Source organism: Babylonia areolata, chromosome 18 (assembly GCF_041734735.1).
Source record: "Babylonia areolata isolate BAREFJ2019XMU chromosome 18, ASM4173473v1, whole genome shotgun sequence".
Lineage (NCBI taxonomy): Eukaryota > Metazoa > Mollusca > Gastropoda > Neogastropoda > Buccinidae > Babylonia > Babylonia areolata.
In genome coordinates this window covers 50,025,431-50,047,347 of record NC_134893.1, presented here as the reverse complement: position 1 = coordinate 50,047,347, position 21,917 = coordinate 50,025,431, and the positions used below count along the sequence as shown (strand labels likewise).

The 21,917-nt window shown below is 40.4% G+C and overlaps 1 protein-coding gene across 2 annotated transcripts; it reads left to right on the top strand.

Annotated features, from left to right (window-relative positions):
• The first annotated feature begins 13 nt into the window (after positions 1-13).
• Positions 14-18,134, top strand: LOC143292879 (uncharacterized). 2 transcript variants are annotated; one of them, XM_076603534.1, is made up of 12 exons: positions 14-54; positions 1,938-2,113; positions 2,712-2,937; positions 3,364-3,431; positions 3,902-4,029; positions 5,101-5,188; positions 6,592-6,725; positions 7,172-7,256; positions 7,800-7,918; positions 8,795-8,944; positions 10,115-12,762; positions 14,991-18,134. In XM_076603534.1, exons 2-12 carry the CDS (start codon positions 1,988-1,990, stop codon positions 14,993-14,995), a joined length of 3,777 nt encoding a protein of 1,258 aa, XP_076459649.1. In that variant the 5' UTR covers positions 14-54; positions 1,938-1,987; the 3' UTR covers positions 14,996-18,134. The 2 variants fall into 2 exon arrangements, with proteins under 2 accessions (XP_076459649.1, XP_076459650.1); XM_076603535.1 differs by lacking the exon at positions 14-54 and adding an exon at positions 119-232.
• Positions 18,135-21,917: the final 3,783 nt, after the last annotated feature.

The window sequence follows — 21,917 nt, the reverse complement described above, 5'->3', positions numbered from 1 at the left end:
TCGGTCTCGTGCAATCTCGCAAGACGAGATGCTCTGTGAAAAAGACGACTCGTTGTAAGTAAACACAATGAATTTCACTTGTTTTCTCATAACTTCGATCTGTGTAAATTGCAAGGTTTTTGGATGCGTTAGTCGCTGTTTTCAACGATTTCAGGGTGCTTGTCGTTATTGCTGTATCAGGATATTTGTCGATCTTTTCATTATTCTGAATTCGACACACCTCCTTGTTCAGGTGTGTTTTCGCTTTTTCACTGTTAATTTCTTGTAAGCCTGACACTAGTGACATTATCACCTGCGATTTTCGTGTGACATTGTGAAGGCCCAGATTAATGCCAACACTCTGTTTTGCTTTTATTTGTGAGTTTTGCTTTGTTTTCATTAATGTTTTCGTCACTGTGTGTGTTTGTCTCTGTGACTCGTGTCAGTGTGATTGCATGATTACTGATTTAAGGTTCCAACCAGCCTTTTTCCCCCAGTAAAAATTGGTTTTCATCTAGCTTGATGTGAAGCTGAAAGGAAATGGACCAGATTCTGTATATGAGTGTACTTTTCTTTTAAAAGATTTTGAAGTCCGACTTCATTGTTAACAGAAAACGTTACTCGACTTACTGCATCAGTCAGTCAGCAGATTTCACAATGCCCATGTGACGATGTGTTCAGTCACACTGCCTTTCGTGACTAATTATTGTAAATTACATAGCAACGGATTTAGATGAAAATTGTTTTAAAGAGCTTTATATTGATGTTAGTCAATAAATCATCATTGATACAGAAATGTGCTGTATCATGTGTATGCGTGTTTGTATACATGTTGTGTTGTTTTTGATACTATGAAAGTATGATAGTAATAAACAAGGCAATATTTTCCTCAGGACAGAATGAGTAGTGTTCACAACAAGGTGTGGATGTTCACACTGCCAATCACACAGAGGAGTGGAGAGGAAGAAATGTGGATATAGTCATAAACAGTAGATTACTTATGATATTATTTACTCAGAGTGAGTCAGACTATTACTATTTAGTTCTATTACCAACAGATCAAATGTGAAGTTGACTTACCCAGTTTATAAATCCAGCAATGAGACATATTTTGATTCACTCTATATTTACTTTCCAAAGTGCAGTGTGATTGTAAGATAAGAAAAGAAGAATTATATTATCTCATTAAGAGAAATTACATCAGATGCGGCAAAACAAATGTAGACAATTACTCAACACAAAACATTAACCATGACTTAATTAAAAAGAAACAATAACATATAAGACATTCATATGAAAAGTATTGTATATATTCACTTAATCAAAATGTTGTTATTAATCAGTATTGTAAACACATTGAAATACACCAAGGCTAACACTGCCTGTATCATATTGCTCATAAGATAAGAATGATTTTATTTTCTCATAAACAGAAATTACATCAGGTGCGGTGTCATCAGTGTCATTTTTATGTGGTGTGCAAAGTAACGAGAGATAGAAACACCTAAATGGGTGTGCATTTCTAATATATCATGCATTCACACACACACTCTCTCTCTCTCTCTCTCTCTCTGTCCATCCTCTCTCTCTGAGTCTCTCTCTCTCTCTCTCTCTCTCTCTCCTCTCTCTCTCTCTCTCTCTCTCTCTCTTTCTCTCTCTCTCTCAGTCTGTCTGTCTCTGTCTGTCTGTCTGTCTCTCTCTCACTCTCTCTCTCTCTCTCTCAGTCTTGTCTGTGTGTGTCCATCACTCTCTCTCTCTCTCTCTCTCTCTCTCTCTCTCTCTCTCTCTCTCTCTCTCTCTCTCTCTCTCTCTCTCTCTCTCTCTCTCTCTCTCTCTCTCTGTCCATACCAGCACTTGTTTCAGCAAACAACAGGTTTGAGACTGACAACAACAGTCTCTTCATTTGCTTGCTATGACTGGAAACCTATAGCTAGTGATACTTAAACTTTTTTTTGCAGGGACTGGATTTTGAATCATCTGAGAATGTGACAAAGGAATAGAGATCATCATGGTGCTTCAGAACATGACACTGACGCTGACGGTGTCAGCACTGGCAGCAGTGTCACTGCCTGTCATGCTTGTTCTGGTGCTGCTCCTGTGCGTGCCATGCTTAAAGAAAAAACGGGGTTTCTCTGTAAGTATGGAATGACTGAATTTTTTGGTTTGTACATTTTGTGTTTGTGTTTGTTTGTTTTTTTCTTTGGAAAGAAAAAACAAAGTATTTTTTTCTTATGTAATGCAATATGTGAATATTGCATGCATTCCAAATGTCACAACAGGTAGGTTTGAAATGAAGAATCACAATTACATCATTTGAATTGATCAGCGTTGACAACAGCGTCACTGTCAGTATTAGTAAGATTCAAAGAGTAAGGAGGAAAAATATATCATTATATGTGAATTAGAAGTTCCATCAGGAAGATTGTGTGTATCGACTGAGCTATGAATCTTATACCGTCATAATTTCTGTTTTTGTGTGTTTGGATAGATCATAGACTGAACTTGTCTGAAGTCATTAATTTTTGCTATGTTAGTTGTAATTCATACTGTTATCACGCAATCATTGTCTGTGTGGACTAAAGGATCTCACAATTTTTTTTTTTTCCCTGAAGATATACTTGTCAAAACTAAACAAATCAATCAGCTTTTTGAGAGAGTGGTTTTTGTTGTTGTTGTTGTTTTTGCATCTTTGCATTTATTTATTACATAGGTGTATGCTTGTACCTGTGCAGAACTTCAACAACAGCACCACATCTCTCGATACTGAGCAGGGCCAGATCAACAACTCTTTTACCTTAACTGTTGACGATGCCAATGGCGATTTCAACCACTCACCTTCAGTGACCATTGAGCCACTGCCGGACATCACATCCAAGCTGAAACCTTTCTCAGCTCCACTTCGACCTCGAATCACCAGTCTGGGGAAGGCGAGGCAGGATACCTCACTGAAACTGACTGGTGGGTGATGTGTTGGGCTGTAGTTTCTTTCTTTCTTTTTTTTTTCTGTCGTCGTAGATTGGTTGCTGAAGAAAGTGTAGGATACATTGATTGAGAGAGGTGTTGCATGGTGTGCTGCCCGATCATGTTTTGACTAAAATAATGGTTGTTTGAGTGTAACTTTATTTCTGTGTGATGTAACAATCAAAACATTCACTGCCATAGTAGGCACGTGCACAAACAACACACACGTACGTACGCACACACGCACATGCACACACATACACACACATGCACTCACATGCACATGCACATACTGACAGATGTGTTTGTGCAGAAACACAAGCTTACATATGTACCTTTGGTCAGACAAAAGCATGCATACACGTGTAATTCTATTTGTTAGTAATATGAAAGAGCTTCAGAAGTTAACCTGTGTTTTTGCAGTTCACCACCCCTTCCCTCGCAACCAGATTGTTTATTTGAAGGAACTGGGCACTGGCTGGTTTGGAAAGGTAATGTGTGTGCGTGAGTGTCACTTGGTGTGTGTGTCTGTGAATGTCATTGGGTGCGTGTCTGTGTATACATGTATATGTATTCACAAGTGTGTTTGTGTTTTTAGGTGCGTATGTGTGTGCTTGCACAGGTGTGCATTTACTGTTAAATTCTAACTTAAGTTTTCCTAAGATACTAGAGAAGACATTTTGTTTGCTTCTGTTATTATTGAAATTAGTTATTTTGAAAATCATACATTGTTTTCATAAGATTCTTTTTATAAGATACTTGAGTGAAGTGCAATGTCATTTGGTTTGCTAACAGCAGTCAAAATAAGTTTAGGCTTTTTCTTGTACTGTTTTTTGTTTTTGTTTTGTTGGGGGTTTTTTCCCCCATCAATACTTGCTCCATCAAAAACACTGGCAGTACACATGACAAGAATTTGAGATATGAATGGAGTGCATGGTAAAGAAAGATTAATGGTGTACAGGTGATAGAGTCTGATGCGGAGAAGATTCTGATTGGTATACCGAGAAGCAAAGTGGTGGTGAAAATGCTCAAGGATGATGCCAGCCGGGAAGAAAAACACCTGTTCTTTGAAGAAGTGGCACCTTTCAGGTATTAGTAGTTTCCCTTTTGTCTGTCTTAAAATTGAAAATAAGATAATGACTGTGCCTTTGACTGTGTGTTTGGGCTGGTTTAGTGTGTGTGTTTGTTAGTGTGTGTTTGTGTTTTGTTTTGTTTTGCTTTGCTTTTGTGTTGCTTGTTTAATATCTGGTCAACAAGTCATTTGGATGAGACGATAAACCGAGGTCCTGTGTGCAGCATGCAGTTGGCGCACATAAAAGAACCCACAGCAACAAAAGGGTTGTTCCTGGCAAACTTCTGTAGAAAAATCCACTTCGATAGGAAAAACAAATAAAACTGCACGCAGGAAAAAAAATATTAAAAAACGGGTGGCGCTGTAGTGTAGCTACACAATCTCCCTGGGGAGAGCAGCTGGAATTTCAAACAGAGAAATATGTTGTAATAAAAAGAAACACAAAATACAAACTCTGGTAGCACTAAGATATATCTCTCTTTACACTGTGTCCTTGTCTGTCTATTTGTCTCTCTCTCTAACTCTGTTTCTCTGTGAATAATTTTGAAGTATTGTAGTAGGCCTCGATTCACAAAAGAACTCGGCTTACTGCCATAATTGTGTGTGTGTACACCTGCAGATGTCTCATGATTATGTATTGTATTCCTTATAAGTTGCAGAGGATGGACATGAATAGTGCAAATAGTGTGAATGTGTGTAGCAAATGGGGAGGGGTGTGTATGTTTTCCTATGGTCATTTGGCTTGTCATCAGAACGTTTGAGTCTTGACTATGTCATCAAAACATTTGAGTCTTGACTATCTCTTATTCCTTTCTTCTTTTTTTTCTTTCTGTTCGTACCTCTCACTGTGTCTCTGCCTCTCCTTGTCCATCTGTTCTGATCTCTCTTTCCCCCCCCCCCCCCCACTCTCTGACTCTCTCTCTCTCTCTCTCATTCTTTTCATCTCCAATGTTCTGTCACTCTTTCTCTCTTGTGTCTCTGTCCATTTTCCTGTCTCTCCTTAAAAGAAAAAAAAAGAAGCATGATTAAAACACTACAACAAATTGAAATTTTAATCTGTACATTGTTTTCTGTGTAATTTATGACAGACTGTTGGAGCACAAAAACATAATGCACATTCTTGGCCAGTGCACGGAGACAGCTCCACTGCTAATGATCCTGGAGGCAGCAGCTTATGTGAGTATTGGTTTTATTTGTAGATATTTTGTTTGATTGTTGTGTACTCATCAGGGGGATGCCATGGCAGAATCAATTTGGTGTTGGAATTCTGATCCAGCGTTGACCAGTGATTAGAGTTTAAGGTCACATTTTGGCATGGTAACATGTGTTTAATTACACATACTTAACTGTGACCCACTAGTGCAGACTCCGGCAGGGGTCTGACATTCCTGTCCTGTGCAAACTACTATCCACCTATGCGGAGAAAACGTAAGTAGCTACGGCCGATAACCTCCCGGAAGTAGGTAACCTCCCCTTTGCCCCCCTCACTAGCGCCCTCTTTCTTTGTACTCTGATTTTCCTCACTCCACCCTAGTGTGAAAGGGTACTTGACTTCTTCTTCTTCTTCGTTCTTGGGCTGCAACTCCTACGTTCACTCGTATGCACACGAGTGGGCTTTTACGTGTATGACCGTTTTTACCCCACCATGTAGGCAGCCATACTCCGCTTTTGGGGGTGTCCATGCTGGGTATGTTCTTGTTTCCATAACCCACCGAACGCTGACATGGATTACAGGATCTTTAACGTGCGTGTTTGATCTTCTGCTTGCATATACACACGAAGGGGGTTCAGGCACTAGCAGGTCTGCACATGTGTTGACCTGGGAGATTGTAAAAATCTCCACCCTTTACCCACCAGGCGCCGTCACCGTGATTTGAACCCGGGACCCTCAGATTGAAAGTCCAGCGCTTTAACCACTCGGCTATTGCGCCCGTTGGTACCTGACTTCAATCTTTTAAGGTGAAAATGGCAGGAGAGGGTTAGGCCCAACCTACCTATGCAAATCCCTTTTTACTTTGAATGAATGAATTCACTTACTCTGTAACCATACAAGGCTATGGGACCTTTACCCTTTTAATATTCAACAGATTGGTTGCTATCATGCAGTACAGAAACCTGCCCAGGAGAAGCTCTTAGGAAGACAACAAAAATAATGTTGTCTTGTGTTGTAGTCCTGTGCATTTCTTTTGTTTTGGGTTGTATTGTACTGTACTTAGTGTACTCTGTTTGGATTACATTGTGTTGAAGTGCATTGTTTGTTGTTGTTTTGTTGGGTTTTTTTTTACTCTGGGCCGTACTGTACTGTGCTGAACTATACTTCATTGTGCTATGCTGTGCTGTGCAGTACTGTACTGTACTACATTGTATTGTTTTGCATTGTAATGTGTGTTGTATTGTGTTGCTCTACTTCCATTTTTCTAAAGATTTCTCTTTCCTAACTTTATTACCAATTTTGTCTTAAAACCTGTGAAAAGATTTTTTCGTAACTGTAGAGGATCATTACTTGATGTATGAATCGCCAATGAAATATTTTCTTCAGTTTATGTAGCAGTAATCTGATTTTCTGTTTTTCATTGCAGGGCAACTTAAAGCAATATTTATGCAGCCATCGCCACTGTGAAGCTTTGCTGATTCAGAAGAATCGTCTGATGCAGTTTGCTGTTGATGCTGCTTGTGGCCTTTCCTGTTTGCATAGGCATGACTACCTGCACAGGTAAGATAGTGTGTGTATGTGTTGGCAAGCTTTTTTTGTGTGTGTGTGCATCTGTGCCTGTGTCTTGATCTTAACGTGGTACATTGACAGATGACCACTACTGGCATAAAAATGTCAATGGACAAAGAAAGCTCACACACACAAAAAGGCCCCTCCCCCACACAAAGTTTTTAGGCTAGTGTTGGAACTTCTTACAAGACAAGAGACTTGAAGTTCTCATTGACACTGTTGAGACTGTTGTTTTAAGTCAGGCTGTTCAAGTCCCTAGCAGTCCTAGGGCAGAAGCTGTTTCTGAATATGCGCACTCAGCGTCCATGCTGATTTATTTCTTGGAAGCCTGCTAATCGCATTGCTGGGATTGCAAGTGATGGTACTTGTTTCAACAGAAAATGGGAATTCTGCCATACCATGTATACATTTGACATTGTTCTCTTTGTCTTTTGCAGAGACCTGGCTGCTAGGAACTGTTTGGTGATGGGTGATTACACCTTGAAGATTGGGGACTATGGTATCGCAGAGAATCTGTTCAAGGTTTGGAAGAAAAACATGTTTGATTCATCACATTACATTTTCACATTGAATGTATATTGGTTTGAGCTTCTAAGTTCTACCTGTCCTGGTCTGTTTGTGAAACAACTGCATTATTTGTCAGGTGCAGGCCAACTGATTGATTTGTGTTCAAGGATGATCATCAAAAACAGATTATTCGTGTAATATGTTTTGTATTTAATCAGAAAGCTCTGTTTTTGAATATTTATTGCCAGTAATGTTATATATTTTTAGAATTAATTTTCTCAAGTTTGGTATGAAAATAAAGGATTTTTGTTTTTACATAAGGCTAAGATTTGGATAGTGCCAGCAAACAAGCCTTGTTTTTATTGTCTTGTCATCTAAATCTCAAAAGCAGTTTATACAAGTTGTAATAAATCGTATGCATTTGATATGAAGGTGCTTTATTTGTTTTTCCGTAACAGAAAGCAAAAGAAATATTAACCAGTTGCATGGCATACATTCCTGTATGAAAAATAGTTGAATAATTTTACATTGGACAACACTTTGGTGTGCAAACTTCAGGAGGACTATTTTCACTCTGGAGCTCATCTGCTGCCAATTCGATGGATGGCGCCGGAAACACTGAAGCAGGAAAATGGAAGCTGGACATTGAACGGGTTCTCCAAACAATCGGATATTTGGTAAAATTCATTTATACATAGATTTTGGGAGTGGCATTGGGGTGATTTTGCGTGGTGGTGGTTGGGGGGTGTCAGAGTAGAGACTGGTGAAGAAAGGTCTGAGAGGTTTGGTGTGTGCATGCATGGGAAAACAGAAATTAGCCTTGAGGAGGTTGGTTGTTGTTTTTTTCACATACAAAAAAAGAATGTTGGCCATCTTTGCTGCATATTTGAAGCATGTTCATATTTGTTCACAGATATCATATGGAATGACTACCATTTCGTTTTGGCTTGCTTCATTGCATACCAGTTTTACAAAGAACAGTTTTTCCTTTGAATAGTGAAAAAGGAAATATTGAGAGAGGAGGCTGAAGACCCTATGTATGACATTGCTAGTTGCATCTTTATCAACTTACCATGCTTGAGGGCATCTGTATATCTGGCTTCCCTTCATGATTCGCTCTTTTCTCATGCTGTTTATGAAATAGAAAATGACAGTGTAGAAAATAGAGTGGTTCAGGAAAACTAAAAGAGTGAAAAGAAAAAAAAAAATTCATTTCTCATTTGATAGAAAATTAAACTTATTTTTCCTTTTATGTGTTGTTGTTGACTTTAACAGTCAACAGTTCATGGATTATAGTGTTTACCATGTAATATTACTTGACAGGAATTGAAGTTAGGTACTTTATCCAGGAACTCTGATATAACACAAACGTCAGCTAACCCCTAGCCCACCCACTGCCTCCCCCACATCCCCCCACACACCATCCGAAACTAAATATTTTCCAGACCCCACCTTCCCCATCCTCATTCGCCCCTCTTTAGCCAGATTTGAATTTTTACTGGACTTTCAGGGGGTTTAACTTTACTGAAAAGTCCCACCCTTCTCACTTTCAGGTCCCTTGGCATCGTGCTGTGGGAGATTGTGACGATGGGGGAGCAGCCCTATGGCGTGCTCACCGATGAAGAAGTGCTGCAGAAGGTGGTGGTGGAGAGGGACATTCACCTGCAGGAGCCCCAGCGGCTGATGCCTCACAAGAACCGATTGTGAGTTTTTGTTCTTGTAGATTGTAGCAGTAATAATAACAGTAACACATAGCATTTATGAGGCGCAGTTCTTTGAGAAGAAACTTGTTGTTGTGTGCACACAGCACACAATACCATATCACACACACACACACACACACACACACACACACACACACACACACACTCACTCACTCATGGGCACACACATTCATATACACACACATAAGGAAAAGAGAAAAAAAAACTTAAATGTGTGCACAAACATTGGCTTGAAAAAGTATGTTTATAGATTTTGTTGAAACTGAGCTCTTTGTACCTAGCAGAGTGTTACATTATATCACATTCCTTAGTCTTATTACTATTTCAGATGGCAGAAGAGGCAGTGAATTAGACCTTTGACTGTTTGTTAATTATTTGCTCTCCTTGCCTCATTGTTTTTTCATTTCAAGTAAAACAAAAAACACCAAAAAACACCAAGGCAACCATGCGTTTGTTTTGAATTGTCCATATATTCTGTGTAGCATATTCAGGGTTAAAAGACGATGCCAGTCTTGAATAAAATCTAATTTGTGTTTGAACATTTGTTCTGTCATTGCTGCAGTGTGTACATGATTGGTATAAGGACAAGCTCGTAGCTTCCTTTTTGAGGAATTGTCTGGGTTTGTACCTTTTATTTACCTGTGTGATAGCTGAACTGGTAGCATGAGCAGCATTGACTAGAAGTTATGTACCCTGTGTATGACGAGAGTTACCACTGTGTTGTCAGGTAATAATTTGCACTCCTTGCCTCCTTGTTCTTTCATTTTGACTGCAGCATTTTTTTTGTCGTAGCCTATCTGTCCAAGGGCACAGGGCCTCTGCAGTCTTCTTTACTTTGACAGCTCCACAATTCAAATTCTGGTGTTGCACTTTTTGTTTTAAATATCACCGTTAATGTGTTATCTAAAACTGTTCAGTTAAAAGTGTTGTTACACATGCACCCAGAGACGCATGCACACATGCATGCACCACACAGGTGCACGTACACAAGCAAGCACTGGCCATATATATCTCACATCACAGTTTCCTACATACAGATGCAGATCTGTTTTAGATAAGTGAATCATTGATATATGTTCATGAATTGCATTTAATTATGATAAACTCAAAGTCTTCTGTAAGGCTAAGGAATTGGTGCCTGTGTTGCAGATATGAACTGATGCAGTGTTGCTGGATGGACCATTCCAAGCGTATCCAGGTGGATGAAATTCACGGGCTCCTGCAAGCGATCACCAACATGAACTCCATGGAGGCTGCATCCGGTGATGCCATATCTGCCTTTGATCAGAAGTGGGCACAGCTTTTGCCGAATCAACACCACTGGTCAGCAGACAGCATCGACAGCCAGCTGGCATCCGCCTCACGAGGAGACGTCAGTCTTGTCAGTGACCTGTCTCAGCCAAATTCTGTTGAGGATTTGACTGCCCCAGATTTAAACCCTGACAATTCTTTTCATACAAGGGCCATCATCCACTCAAGCGCAGGGGATGGATTTTTGATGGATGAGCAAAAGGGACAAGAACCCAGTGTCAGACAGACCGGCACCCCTGCCATCAACAGTGGAATTTCCCCTGTTGTTATTTCTCCTGTTGCTGCTGACTGCACTTCTGCCACATTCCACACAAACTCTTCAGCATTGCTAACTAACCATACCAGTGCAAGTTCAAAAGGTAGCAGTTTTGTTTTTGATAGCGATCAGACTGAAACATTTTCTGCAGGGTTGGACTCCCCTGTGAATGGACAGTTGCCTTCTGGCAGTGAGAACAGGAACTCAGGATTTGATGTGCTTGAATGTGCAGCAGACCTTGACCTTGCTGACGGTAAATCTGTGTCAGACTCTGTTTGCACTTTCCAGAGTTCCCTCACAGGGGATGTTTCCATGGATAAAGACAGCAGCTCGTGTGAATTTGTTGTGATAAATGATTCCAAAGACTCCGCTGCACTGACACTTGCAGATTCTGCAGAGTTGAATGGGTCTTCTTCAGCAAAACCTGGTGAAAAAACAATGCCCTCTAACCCATCTCAAAGTACTGTCTCAGAATTACAGAGAGATGAAACACCTGCTGTGGATGGAACATCCAGAGCTGAAGACACAAATCCATTCACAAGTTTTGGGCCAGAATTGTCTTCTCTTAACTCACTGACTGTGCAGGCCCCACCAGTTGATCCAAACCAAGAGCAGTCCTTTCCAAGTTTCGGCACAGAAATGTCTACACTAAGTTCTCTCACTGTTCCCTCACTTGAGCTTCAGAGTACCCCTGATCCCTGCAATGGAAATTTACCAGGATCAGAAAAGAGTGCTCCTGTGTGCACAAGAGTGGATGAAAACTCTCCAAGCTTACAGGCTTTAAATGATTTTCACTTTGACACACTGGGCTCTTTGTTAGAAGGAGACAGGCAAACCTCTACCGCAGGTAGGCAGGAACTACCTGTCCAGAACAAAGACAGTACTCCTGATTTGTTAGAAGCCTTGAGTGCAGCTGATTTTCCTCCAGAAAAGAACTCTGAAGGCGGTCAAAGGACAGAGTGTGACACAATTTGTACCACTGTCAGTGAGACACAGAAGACAGTACAAGAGTCTGTACCAGCTGGTCTGGAGAATGGAGGATCTGTCAGTGAAGACAGTGATTCGTGTGCTTCCGACAGCAACGATGTTACACTGTCTAAAGGGGAGCATTACATTCCACATCTACCCACTGACACCCCTGTAATATCAGACAGGAGTGCACCAAATGGATTTTCTGAGAAAACACCAGACACCCAAAATGGTTCCATGACTCATTCAGACAGTGATGGAATGCTTCACGTAGTTTCAGATTCCACAGAGGTGCCATCCACAGCAAGCAGTGACTTTGAGTGTTTGGGGGCCACAGGAGGCTCCAGCACCGATGTGGAGTCCAGCAGCACAGACACGGAGAGCAGCACAAACTCCGACAGCGGCAAGGACTACATTTGCGAGGAGGCCTGGGAGGACCATGCACACTCCCCACCCCCCTCCAGCCCAACCAGCAGCGTGGACAGCGAAGAGTACGCCCTTCAGATCGCGTCCGAAATCTACCTCTCCAGAGGCCTGAAAATGGGCCGACCGTTTGAGAGCACATTCCTGGAACCCATACCAGAGGATCCCATCCCTTCCATTTCTGAAGAGTCAGCAGTTCACGCTCCCTCGGAGTCCAGCTCGGTGGACGTGAAGTTTGACGAAGTGTTTGAGTGGGATGATTTCATGGGGGAGCCTTTGGTGGGCAAGGAGCGGTCATCTCCCCCCGAAGCGGGCTCTCCCAGCGAGTCCTTCGACATGTCAGACTGGATGCTAGACATGGAGAGTGACAGCATGCCCAGCACCAACAGCAGCCTGGCCTCGCAGCACTCTGACACGTTCCGCAAAGAAAGAGTTTCATCCGATTCACGGAACACGGTGACAACAGACTCAACTCATACTCGTCCCTCAGCCTTGGATGTTGCAGCAACATCAATGTCGCAGGGTTGGTCCCAGAATCACAAGTCCTACATCACAGACCTCCTCTCAAACCGGACTAAAGTGACGACTACGAACTCTGCATCATCACGCACCTCCAGTCGCAGCAACTTCTATTCACTGTATGAAGAAGATTTTGATCTGGAATCTGATTCTCAGTCTGAGGGTGGTAACAGTCCTCCTGTTCCCAGCGTACTGTCAGACGTTCAGTATGTGAGTAGAGCGGCAGGGAACTCACCACCTCCATACATCACAGAACCTCGTCCAGCTTTTCTGGAGTCAGCAAGGCTCAGACAGCAGCATGTCGCACACCAAAACTCAGGTAGACTTTGTCCTCTGTTGGTGGTTTTTTGTTTGTTTTTTGTAATGCCCATTGTTTGCACAAGGCTGTTCTTTTGGGTTTACTTACAACTATAGGAAAGTTGTTACTGTTGAATATTACGATTACAGAATTTTTACATCATGTTACTAATTATTATGGTTTTGACGGGTGCAATAGCCCAGTGGTTAAAGCGTTGGACTTTAATTCTGATGCTCCCGGGTTTGAATCTCGGTAACAGCGCCTGGTGGGTAAAGGGTGGAGATTTTTCGATCTCCTAGGTCAACATATGTGCAGACCTGCTAGTGTCTGAACCCCCTTTGTGTGTATATGCAAACAGAAGATCAAATGCGCATGTTAAAGATCCTGTAATCCGTGTCAGCGTTCGGTGGGTTATGGAAACAAGAACATACCCAGCATGCACTCCCCCTGAAAACAGTGTGGCTGCCTACATGGTGGGTAAAAACGGTCATACGCATAAAAGCCCACTCGTGTTATACAAGTGAACATGGGAGTTAAAGCCCTTAAACGATGAAGAAGAAGAAGAATTATGGTTTTACTTTTATGTTGTATGAAAGACATGTATAGATTACACATTTATGTACCCATGTATGTAAATAATAATATTTATCCCCCCAAAAACGGAGTATGGCTGCATACATGGCAGGGTAAAAACAGTCATACACATAAAAGCCCACTTTTGTACTTACCAGTGAACATGGAGTCGCAGCCCACGAATGCAGAAGAAGAAGTAATGTTTATATTGTATATTTTTTGTTTGTAAAGAGCTTAGACACTTAAAAATGCCCTGTTATTTTTATTGGTGGTGGTGGTGCTGCTGTTGTTAAATGCATAGTTTAAAGAGTATAGATTTTTTTTGTAGTGCTTCAGATATAAAGAGAAAAGAATGAAAAGTAACTGCTTATTAGCTCTCTCCGGACGACGGAATGGAATAGCATTTTCCAAAAATAAAAATCCATCACACACTGTACACGTGATTTTGTGATTGGCCAAGCAGAGTGCGCTATTCTGGGTCACTCCACATCCAAATGGTATGATTGGCCAGCCTGTGTTGTGTGGCCTGTCTGGCACACATGCTGACAAACTCACAAAGTCACTGACCGGTCGCCTGCTCGTGTGGCAGCCTGTTAATAAATCGCGTCTGAAGCAGGTTCTTCTCAAAATGTTGCGGAGCGAACAAGGCAGCGACAGCAACATTTTAGTGTTGCTGAAGCACTTGAAATGCTACAAACTGAAGGGTTGGACATCGAAGAGGTGGATGATGACGAAGTAGAAAGTGAATTTAGTGCAGAAAGCAAGCATGGGTATGGTGATTCGGGGTGAAAAATTGGCATTGTTTTCTACATAATGGCAAAACTGTAAAATTAAGATGAGAAATTTGACTTTTTTTATAAGTAATAGCCCAGCACATAATAAACCAGTCCCGAGTGAGTTAAAAAGATGAACATGTGGTACTGATTAACTTCCTCGTTTACACAATACACAACCTGAAAAGAACAGTACCAAATACATGGCACAACTCAACTTAACTAAACCAAAGTTTATTTCACACTGTAAGTGTAACACTCACTGTTCAACTGAGTTATCCATATTGCATATATAATCTTACAGGTTTCCAGATATTTTATTCTTTATAACTACACTTCTTGATTTCTCACCTTAAATCTTTATATCTTTTTTCAGCTTCCAGAAATCTTATCTTTGTTTCATATCATCTTATTTTCCTCAATTTTTCGTCTTTGTACCACCGTTCCTTGTGCTTCTCAATTTCTCGCCTTTAATCTTGACACTTTTCTCATACAAAGTTTCTCAAATTCTCATCTTTGATCCTTATGCTTCTCAGATTTTCATCTAACTACTAAGTTACACTGTTCTTGATGCTTCTTGGTTTCTTTTCCTTATAACATAAGTATTGTGGAGAGCCTTGGCCAAAGGAATGATTCAGCGCTTATAGCTTTTAGAGGCGTTTGATTGGCTAAGAGCAGACCGGGTGAGACGGGGCGTCTTTTTACTGTTAGCCGCGCAAAATTTGGCCAGGCAGAGCAAATCGATAGGCCTAGTTTGCATCAGTTTGACATGGTAAGTATATGTATCACCAAACATGGAGTATAATACAAACTCCTCCTATTGTACTTTGTTTTTGGGTTTCTTTCACATTTGATTCCCTTTAAAAGTTGATCTCACATGAAATATGGTTTCTGTTGATGCAGGATGATGTTCGAGCAGCAGGTGGTTCTGGAGAATGGGAATCATCCGATGCCCCTCCACTGGACTGATGGATGGGGATGTGGCACGTTCCAAAGCTGCGGAAGATCCTGAAATGTGTTGTGCTGCTATTTATATGATGTACATTTGTTTAGCACGAATCTTGTGACATAGCACACAGGCGTTCTTGCAAGTTACACTCGTTAGCACACAGAGATCTATACACATGTGCATGCATGCTAACGCCTACACAAATACGCACACATATGCACACACACACACACACACAAACACGCACACACATACACACAGATGTGCGCACAGTCTAGTATACATCATGAAAATGGCACAGAGTTGCAGCAGAGAAGTCGGGCAATGTGTGCACTGATGGTGCTTAAACAATGTTCAAATTATAAATGCATGTTGTTGCAGCACTCATACGGTTACATCCGGCTTGTTCTCAGCATGAGTACTCTACAAGAGAAAAAAGGAACAGTATGTTTGTGAACTATTTGACATTGTGCCACCGCCTGTTAATTGTTATAAAAAAATGAGAAAGTTCTCTATTTTGCATTTATTTTACACAGTCAAGTGTTCAGATGTCTTGCGTTGGCGGTATGTTCTCTCTTTTATTTCACTGCCCCCCCTGCCCCCCCTTTCTCACCCTCTTCCAGCCCAAAAAATACACTTAATACATATCTTGCCGATCAATTTATTGCCATTGACTGATTGAGCCATGAATTACTCATTCATTGATTCAGTAATCAGTTCATGGAGCATGCAGATTCATCTTTATTTCACAGTTTGCTTTGTAATGTGTTGAACTAAAGAGAACCTGTGTGAAATCATGTTTGTGTGCAATATTTGTGTATGAATTATGTTGTTATTGTTAACTAGTTTTGCCATTTTATATTTTGCTCAAGTCAAAAATAATTTTAGTTTGATTGACATAAATGTTTGCAAAATGACACGTTATTTGAGTTTTTCTTTACATCTGTTGCGTTGTTTTTTGTTGTTGTTTTTTTTTATCTTAATCATGATTGATGACTATCTTTTTTAATATTTCTTTTTAACAGAATATGAGTAAGTACACACATATATGTATACACGGATGTTCACACACATGCACGCATACATACACATACACACACACACACACACACACACACACACACACACACACACACCAGAGTTTATGACGCATTGATTTTGTTGTGTTACTTGCAAGTATTCTTTCTTATATCTCCGATGCAGAGTTGATTTCAGATGACCTTTATTCTAAAATATACAAAAATCAACAGAGTAACTGATCACAGATAGTATGAGCAGGAAAAACAATTTAGTCAAAGTGTTCAAACAATCAAACGAATGTTTCCAAAATGGTGCTTGTTCTTGGGGAAAAGATACTCGATGGTGAAAAAGATGCTATGATTATTTGCAGCAAAATGATTTTTTAAACCTCGATGAATGATAGCTTAGAAAACTTTGGAATGGTAGTTTTTCTTTTAGCCTCGGTTTCTTTATAATTATATCATACATTGTGTACATGACCATTGTTCATTTCAGTTGAATCAGAATTTCTCCACTGAGTTTGGCTTTGATCAGCAGGTCCACTTCGTTTGGGAAAGTCTGAATGGGAGCCTGTATTCTTACACAGGGAAGTTAATTCAAGATGCTTTTCTCATATTTTCTTGTAATCAGTTGTTCATTGTGCTTGATACCCCTTTTGGAATAGCTGGGCTGCATGTCTATTGTGCTTGATACCCCTTTTGAAATAGCTGGACTGATTGAAGAAAAAAAAATTTAAAAAAATTTGAGAAGTTAGGTCAATGCTCCAAAATATTATAGTCAGTTACTAAAGCCCCAAATCTCTGAAGTTTTTTTGTTTTTTTTTCTGTGTGTAATGTGGTGTGCAGATTGTACAGTTTGTTCACAGATAAGCCATGGAGGTGTACCATACTGTTTTTTTCCCAAATTATCCTGCACTCAATCTGCCCTGGGAGTAGGGGCTGGGGGTGGAGGGGGGCACTGGCGGAATCAGTTAGGCGTTGGACTTAATGATCCAATGTTCACCAGTGATCAAAGCTCAAGGCCTGATTTCGGCCAAAGTGTTATATTCTTGGAAAAGGCGCATGAATCCGATTTTCCTCACACCACAAAAGTGTAAAATGGGTACCTGACTGTTGTTGGGAAAGGTGAAAGCAGCTTGGGCCCCACTTTCCAATGCTGAGCCCTAGACACAGTGAATATGACTGCACTGTTCCAAAGGCTGTTTAAGGTTACAAGGCCTTTAATTTACCGTTTTAATCTTTAATCTTGCATTGCTCTCCCCCAGGGGTGGCTATCACATGTGGAATGCAAAACTGGTAGGAGGAGGCTTCTGGAGTATTTGTGTGAATATTTACTCCAGTTCAGATGTGTATCAACAGTCTGGAAAAAAAAAAAATGTGTGTGTGTTTGTGAATAGGAGAATTGAAATATTAAGGGTACTTGAAGGTCCCGGTGGTGTAAATTTCTGGTGGAAGCGGTCTTGAATGGGTATTTTTTTCCTTCCCAGTGTATTTTTTTGTGGGGGGCTTCTCTCTCTTTGTGTGCGTCTCTCTCTTTTTCTCTGTCTCTCCTTCTCTCTTTCTTGCCTTTGTTTTTTCTTTCTCTATTTCTATAATCCTTCCACTCCTCTCCAGTCATGTGTAAATTGGGAGTTTGAGTTTATGTGAGTGATTGAAGCCAAACAGAAATTAATCACTTTTCAGATTTTTGTTTTAATGTATTATCGGTTCGATGACAAAATTTTTGGTGTATCTCATATTTGATGTATCCGAAGTTAAGATGTTAAGATTAGATATCAGATCACGATTTTGCATGTACAACTTTCATTTGTTGTTTTATCATCTTTATGACACTATAGTGTGTACCGGTACAAGCTTTTTTTCAAATCATTTCATTTGTAAAGTCTTTCACTCTGCAGGAAAAAAAGAAAGAAAGAAAAAAAGAATCTTTATTGCACAAGTGTTTGCCATATGATATCAGGTTTTTATTCAGAACATTCCATTTTGATTTTTAGTGTTTTAATATTTTGTCAATGTAATATAGTCTAGTAGGGCAATATGTTCCATGGTAGTTTATGTATGTTCTTTTACTCTGTGGTGTGTGTGGGGGGGGGGGTGTTGAAGTGCACAAGGAGGGTTGGAGGAGGGGGTAGGGGAGTTTAATGGAAAAGGATCGTCTCATAACCATAAAAGATTTCTTTTTTGGATGAGTTGTTCATGAGTAGGGCGCTGGATGTAGGGGTGGGGCTGGACAGAAAAAGGAACCCTCGGTGATTTGCTTGATACCCTATTCTCAGTAATAAGACTGTTTCCAAAGGGATGATAGCATACCTGTCATTTGAATAAGTGGCGTGAGTATCCCTGAAAATGGAGTGAGGCTGCCTACATGGCAGCGTGAAAACAGCAGCCCACAAATGCAGAAAAAAGTAAGAAGTGGTGTGAGCAGTCCTGTAGGATCTGAATGCATGCTTTAGATGTCTGTTGAAGGGGCTTGGTGAGGTTTTTTGTTGTTGATTTTTTGTTTTTGTTAACTTTATCTTTTAGTCTTGCTTTTTGTGGAAAGTGTGTGGGTGGGGGTGGGGGTGGGGATTTTCCTCCAGTTTATCTTTTTAATCAAGCTGGTGATTGGGAGGTTGGGGGGGGGGGGGGGGGGGCAGGGGGGGGGGCAGGAGGAGGGCGACACTTGAAGCACTGGACCCTGATCTCTTCATTTGCACATCGCCTAGAAATGTTCCATGACTCCTTCAGCCTGTAGTGATGGTTGACTCATCAACTTTGTGTGATTGTGATGCAACAGAAAACAGTGACACAGGCAGTGTGAAATTGTCAAGGCATAGCTTTGTGAAGTTCTGAGGGTAGTTTCTTCAATCTGAATGTTTGCAACTTTTGTGTGTGCTTGTGTGTGTGTTGTTGTTGTTGTTGTCCAAACATGTTCAAGCACAGAATACTTATATTTAAAAAAAAAAAAATGTATTGCAATAATGAGAAGAATTTCACACAGCTTGCTTACTTGCTTACAGCCCGTTATATACCCTCTGGCATATGGAGCAGCATCGAAGAACTGCCACTCTTGTCTGATTTAGGCAAGTCTCTGGTACCCCAGCTGTGCTTCAGGGTCTTGTGTTCTCCTTCAGCTGTTCTGTGCAGAGTACGCCCATTTTATCACAGAGTGAAAATGACATTCTTGTAGATGAACGATGAAGAGAGATTGTGCACTGAATGGATGACCTGTAAATGATTTGCATCTATAATACAAAGGAATGGGAAAGGTAATGGCCAGACCAACTGCAGTTACAATGTGACAGTTTCTGTGTGTCTCGAAGCCTGACTAACGCATTGGGTTAATGCGGTTAGGCACAGGTCTTTTTTTTTCTTTCTGTTTTTTCACAGCAGATGTGATGTAGCATATATATATATATATCAGTCCACATGCTTTGACACCTCCTTGCGACGTTAACTTCAACTGTGACCGATTCATGAATTGCAATTCTCTTTTGAAAAATGAATTTTGCAGTTCTGTTTCTTTTGGATTCATGTCATCAAACATTTATGTGAATATATGCATAATATTAACACCAAAAAAAAAAAAAACTATTTTTTTGATAGGCAAATTTCATCTTTATTCCAGTGCATTCAATCTGATCTCATTCATTGTTCATTCGCACATCTTAGGAAAACAGTACTACATACTTTCATCAATCACCATCATCAGACTGCTTATTGTCAAAAAAAAAAAAAAAGTGGCTGTTTGCCATTATGTGAACTGTCCATTTCACTGATATTTGATTTGATAACATAAAATTCTGTGGTTTTTGTATGGATGCAATTTGGATACATGTGTGATCGTTCACAATTTGGATTTGTCATTGCACAACTTTGTCTCACCATCTCCCTCCTGTAAGTTGCTGTCAAATTAAAATAACATTGTGGTTCTGTGATACAAAAAAAAAAAAAAAGGAGAAATTTCTGCTCTTCGATGTCGTGTATTTAATAGTGTAAATCATAATTTATATATTTTTGTAGTACAACGACTTTTAGATTGAGCTTGATGTTTGATGGATAAAGATTGGCATGTGACTGAATCATTCCTACTACTGTACACATTTAAGGAATGAGAAACAGCCAAAATTGCTTTCAGTTTTGGAGATGAATCATTTTGAATTTTATTGTTAACGCATAAACACTGTCTTCTTTTCACTCGTCTGACCAGGCAGGTGGTGCAGCCCCCATTCTTCCAGGTTTAGATGAATGATTCTGAATGTTAATATAACTGCATAAACTTCACTAGTCTGACCAAACAATTAGTGCAGTCCACTTGAGTGTATGTAACCACACTCAAGGACTGTCACCACAGAGTTTAAAAAAAAAAAAAAAAAAAAAATTGGAGGAGTGTGGGGGGAGGTGAGGGGGGGGGATCTTTTGACTTGATAGAAGGACCCAATGCACAGTTTATGGATTTTGGGGGAAAGGGCTAAATGTTTCAATCATGTGGTGTGTATCCATTGTAAAGGACTAACATTCCAGAGATGACTGCCAAGTTGAACACTCTTTGAGTTCTTTTTTTTTTGGGGGGGGGGGGGGGGGGGAGGGTGAAGGGGGGAGTGGGTGTGCGTGCTTTTGCCCAGCAAAGAGTTCAAACTTTCACAACCCCCGAAAACGGAGTATGGCTGCCTACATGGTGGGGTAAAAAACGGTCATACACATAAAAGCCCACTCATGTACATACAAGTGAATGTGGGAGTTGCAGTTCATGAATGAAGAAGAAGAAGAAACTTTCACAAATATGGAGGTCTGTCAGGAAATGTGTACAGCTTGGAGATCATACAACTCTAGACCTTCTAAATTTTACAAGTTTGCTATATACATCCGATTTACACATAGATATTTTCTTGAAAACTCCCCACCTTTGCAATACAGGAGGTTTTATAATCCATTTCACACACAAAAATTGTGTGTCAGTCACGCACATTGAGTCAGCCAAGAATTGTGTCGTGCTTACCAGAACCACGAGTGGATAAAATCATTTTGACTAAGCAGAAGATGTCACCAGCTCCAAGGTCCCTTCAGTAGTAGTTGTTTCATGGATATGGTGAACCTGGTGTATCAATGCCCACTACATACTGATATATGAAATAATTATTAAACACAAGGCAAAAAATAGGCAGTCAATGTTGTTGGTTTTGGGGTGGGTTTTTTTTTTTCCTGCATTGGTCTCAGAGAACAGGAGACTGAGGAAAGGCTCTAAACCTCTGGCAGGAAGAGAGCTACACATGGTTATTGTTGAGAAATCCACTGGTTCCTGATGCTGCCCACATTGTTGATCTTCATAGAAGCCATCGGAGTCAGGTGGGGTGTTCCTCTGCACATCCGGCTACTGAGGACTTCAACAGTCAATGATGCAATCCTCAAAGTACATGGATGTGTCAGAAAGACCCGTTGTCTTCAACACAGTCGCATGGTTCCACGCCTTTGTTGTGTGGTTCAGTTTTATTTAAAATATTGTGGCTTTGTTGTGCTGGCTATATAAATGGAGGCCTTTTTTTGTTTTTGCTAAAATAATCGGGCACATAATTCCACCTCCTCTTCATGAAAAGAAAGGTTGGAAATAAAGTTAAAATGTGGCAGTGAAACCTGGATGCAAGGGGGCATCACCCTTTCAGGAACATAGCCCGGAGTTAATTCTTAGGTGAGTGGGTTCTTATTTCAGTTATTTTAATCAGCCAGTGTTATTTCAGCACAAGCAAATGGATTGAACGAATTGTCTGGTCAGAAAAGCATCAATAAAAAGATAATTTGATATACAAAATGCCGGTTTTAAGATAAATTTTAGGTATTGCAAACAAAATACAAACAATTCAGACACACACACATGCACGCGCACGC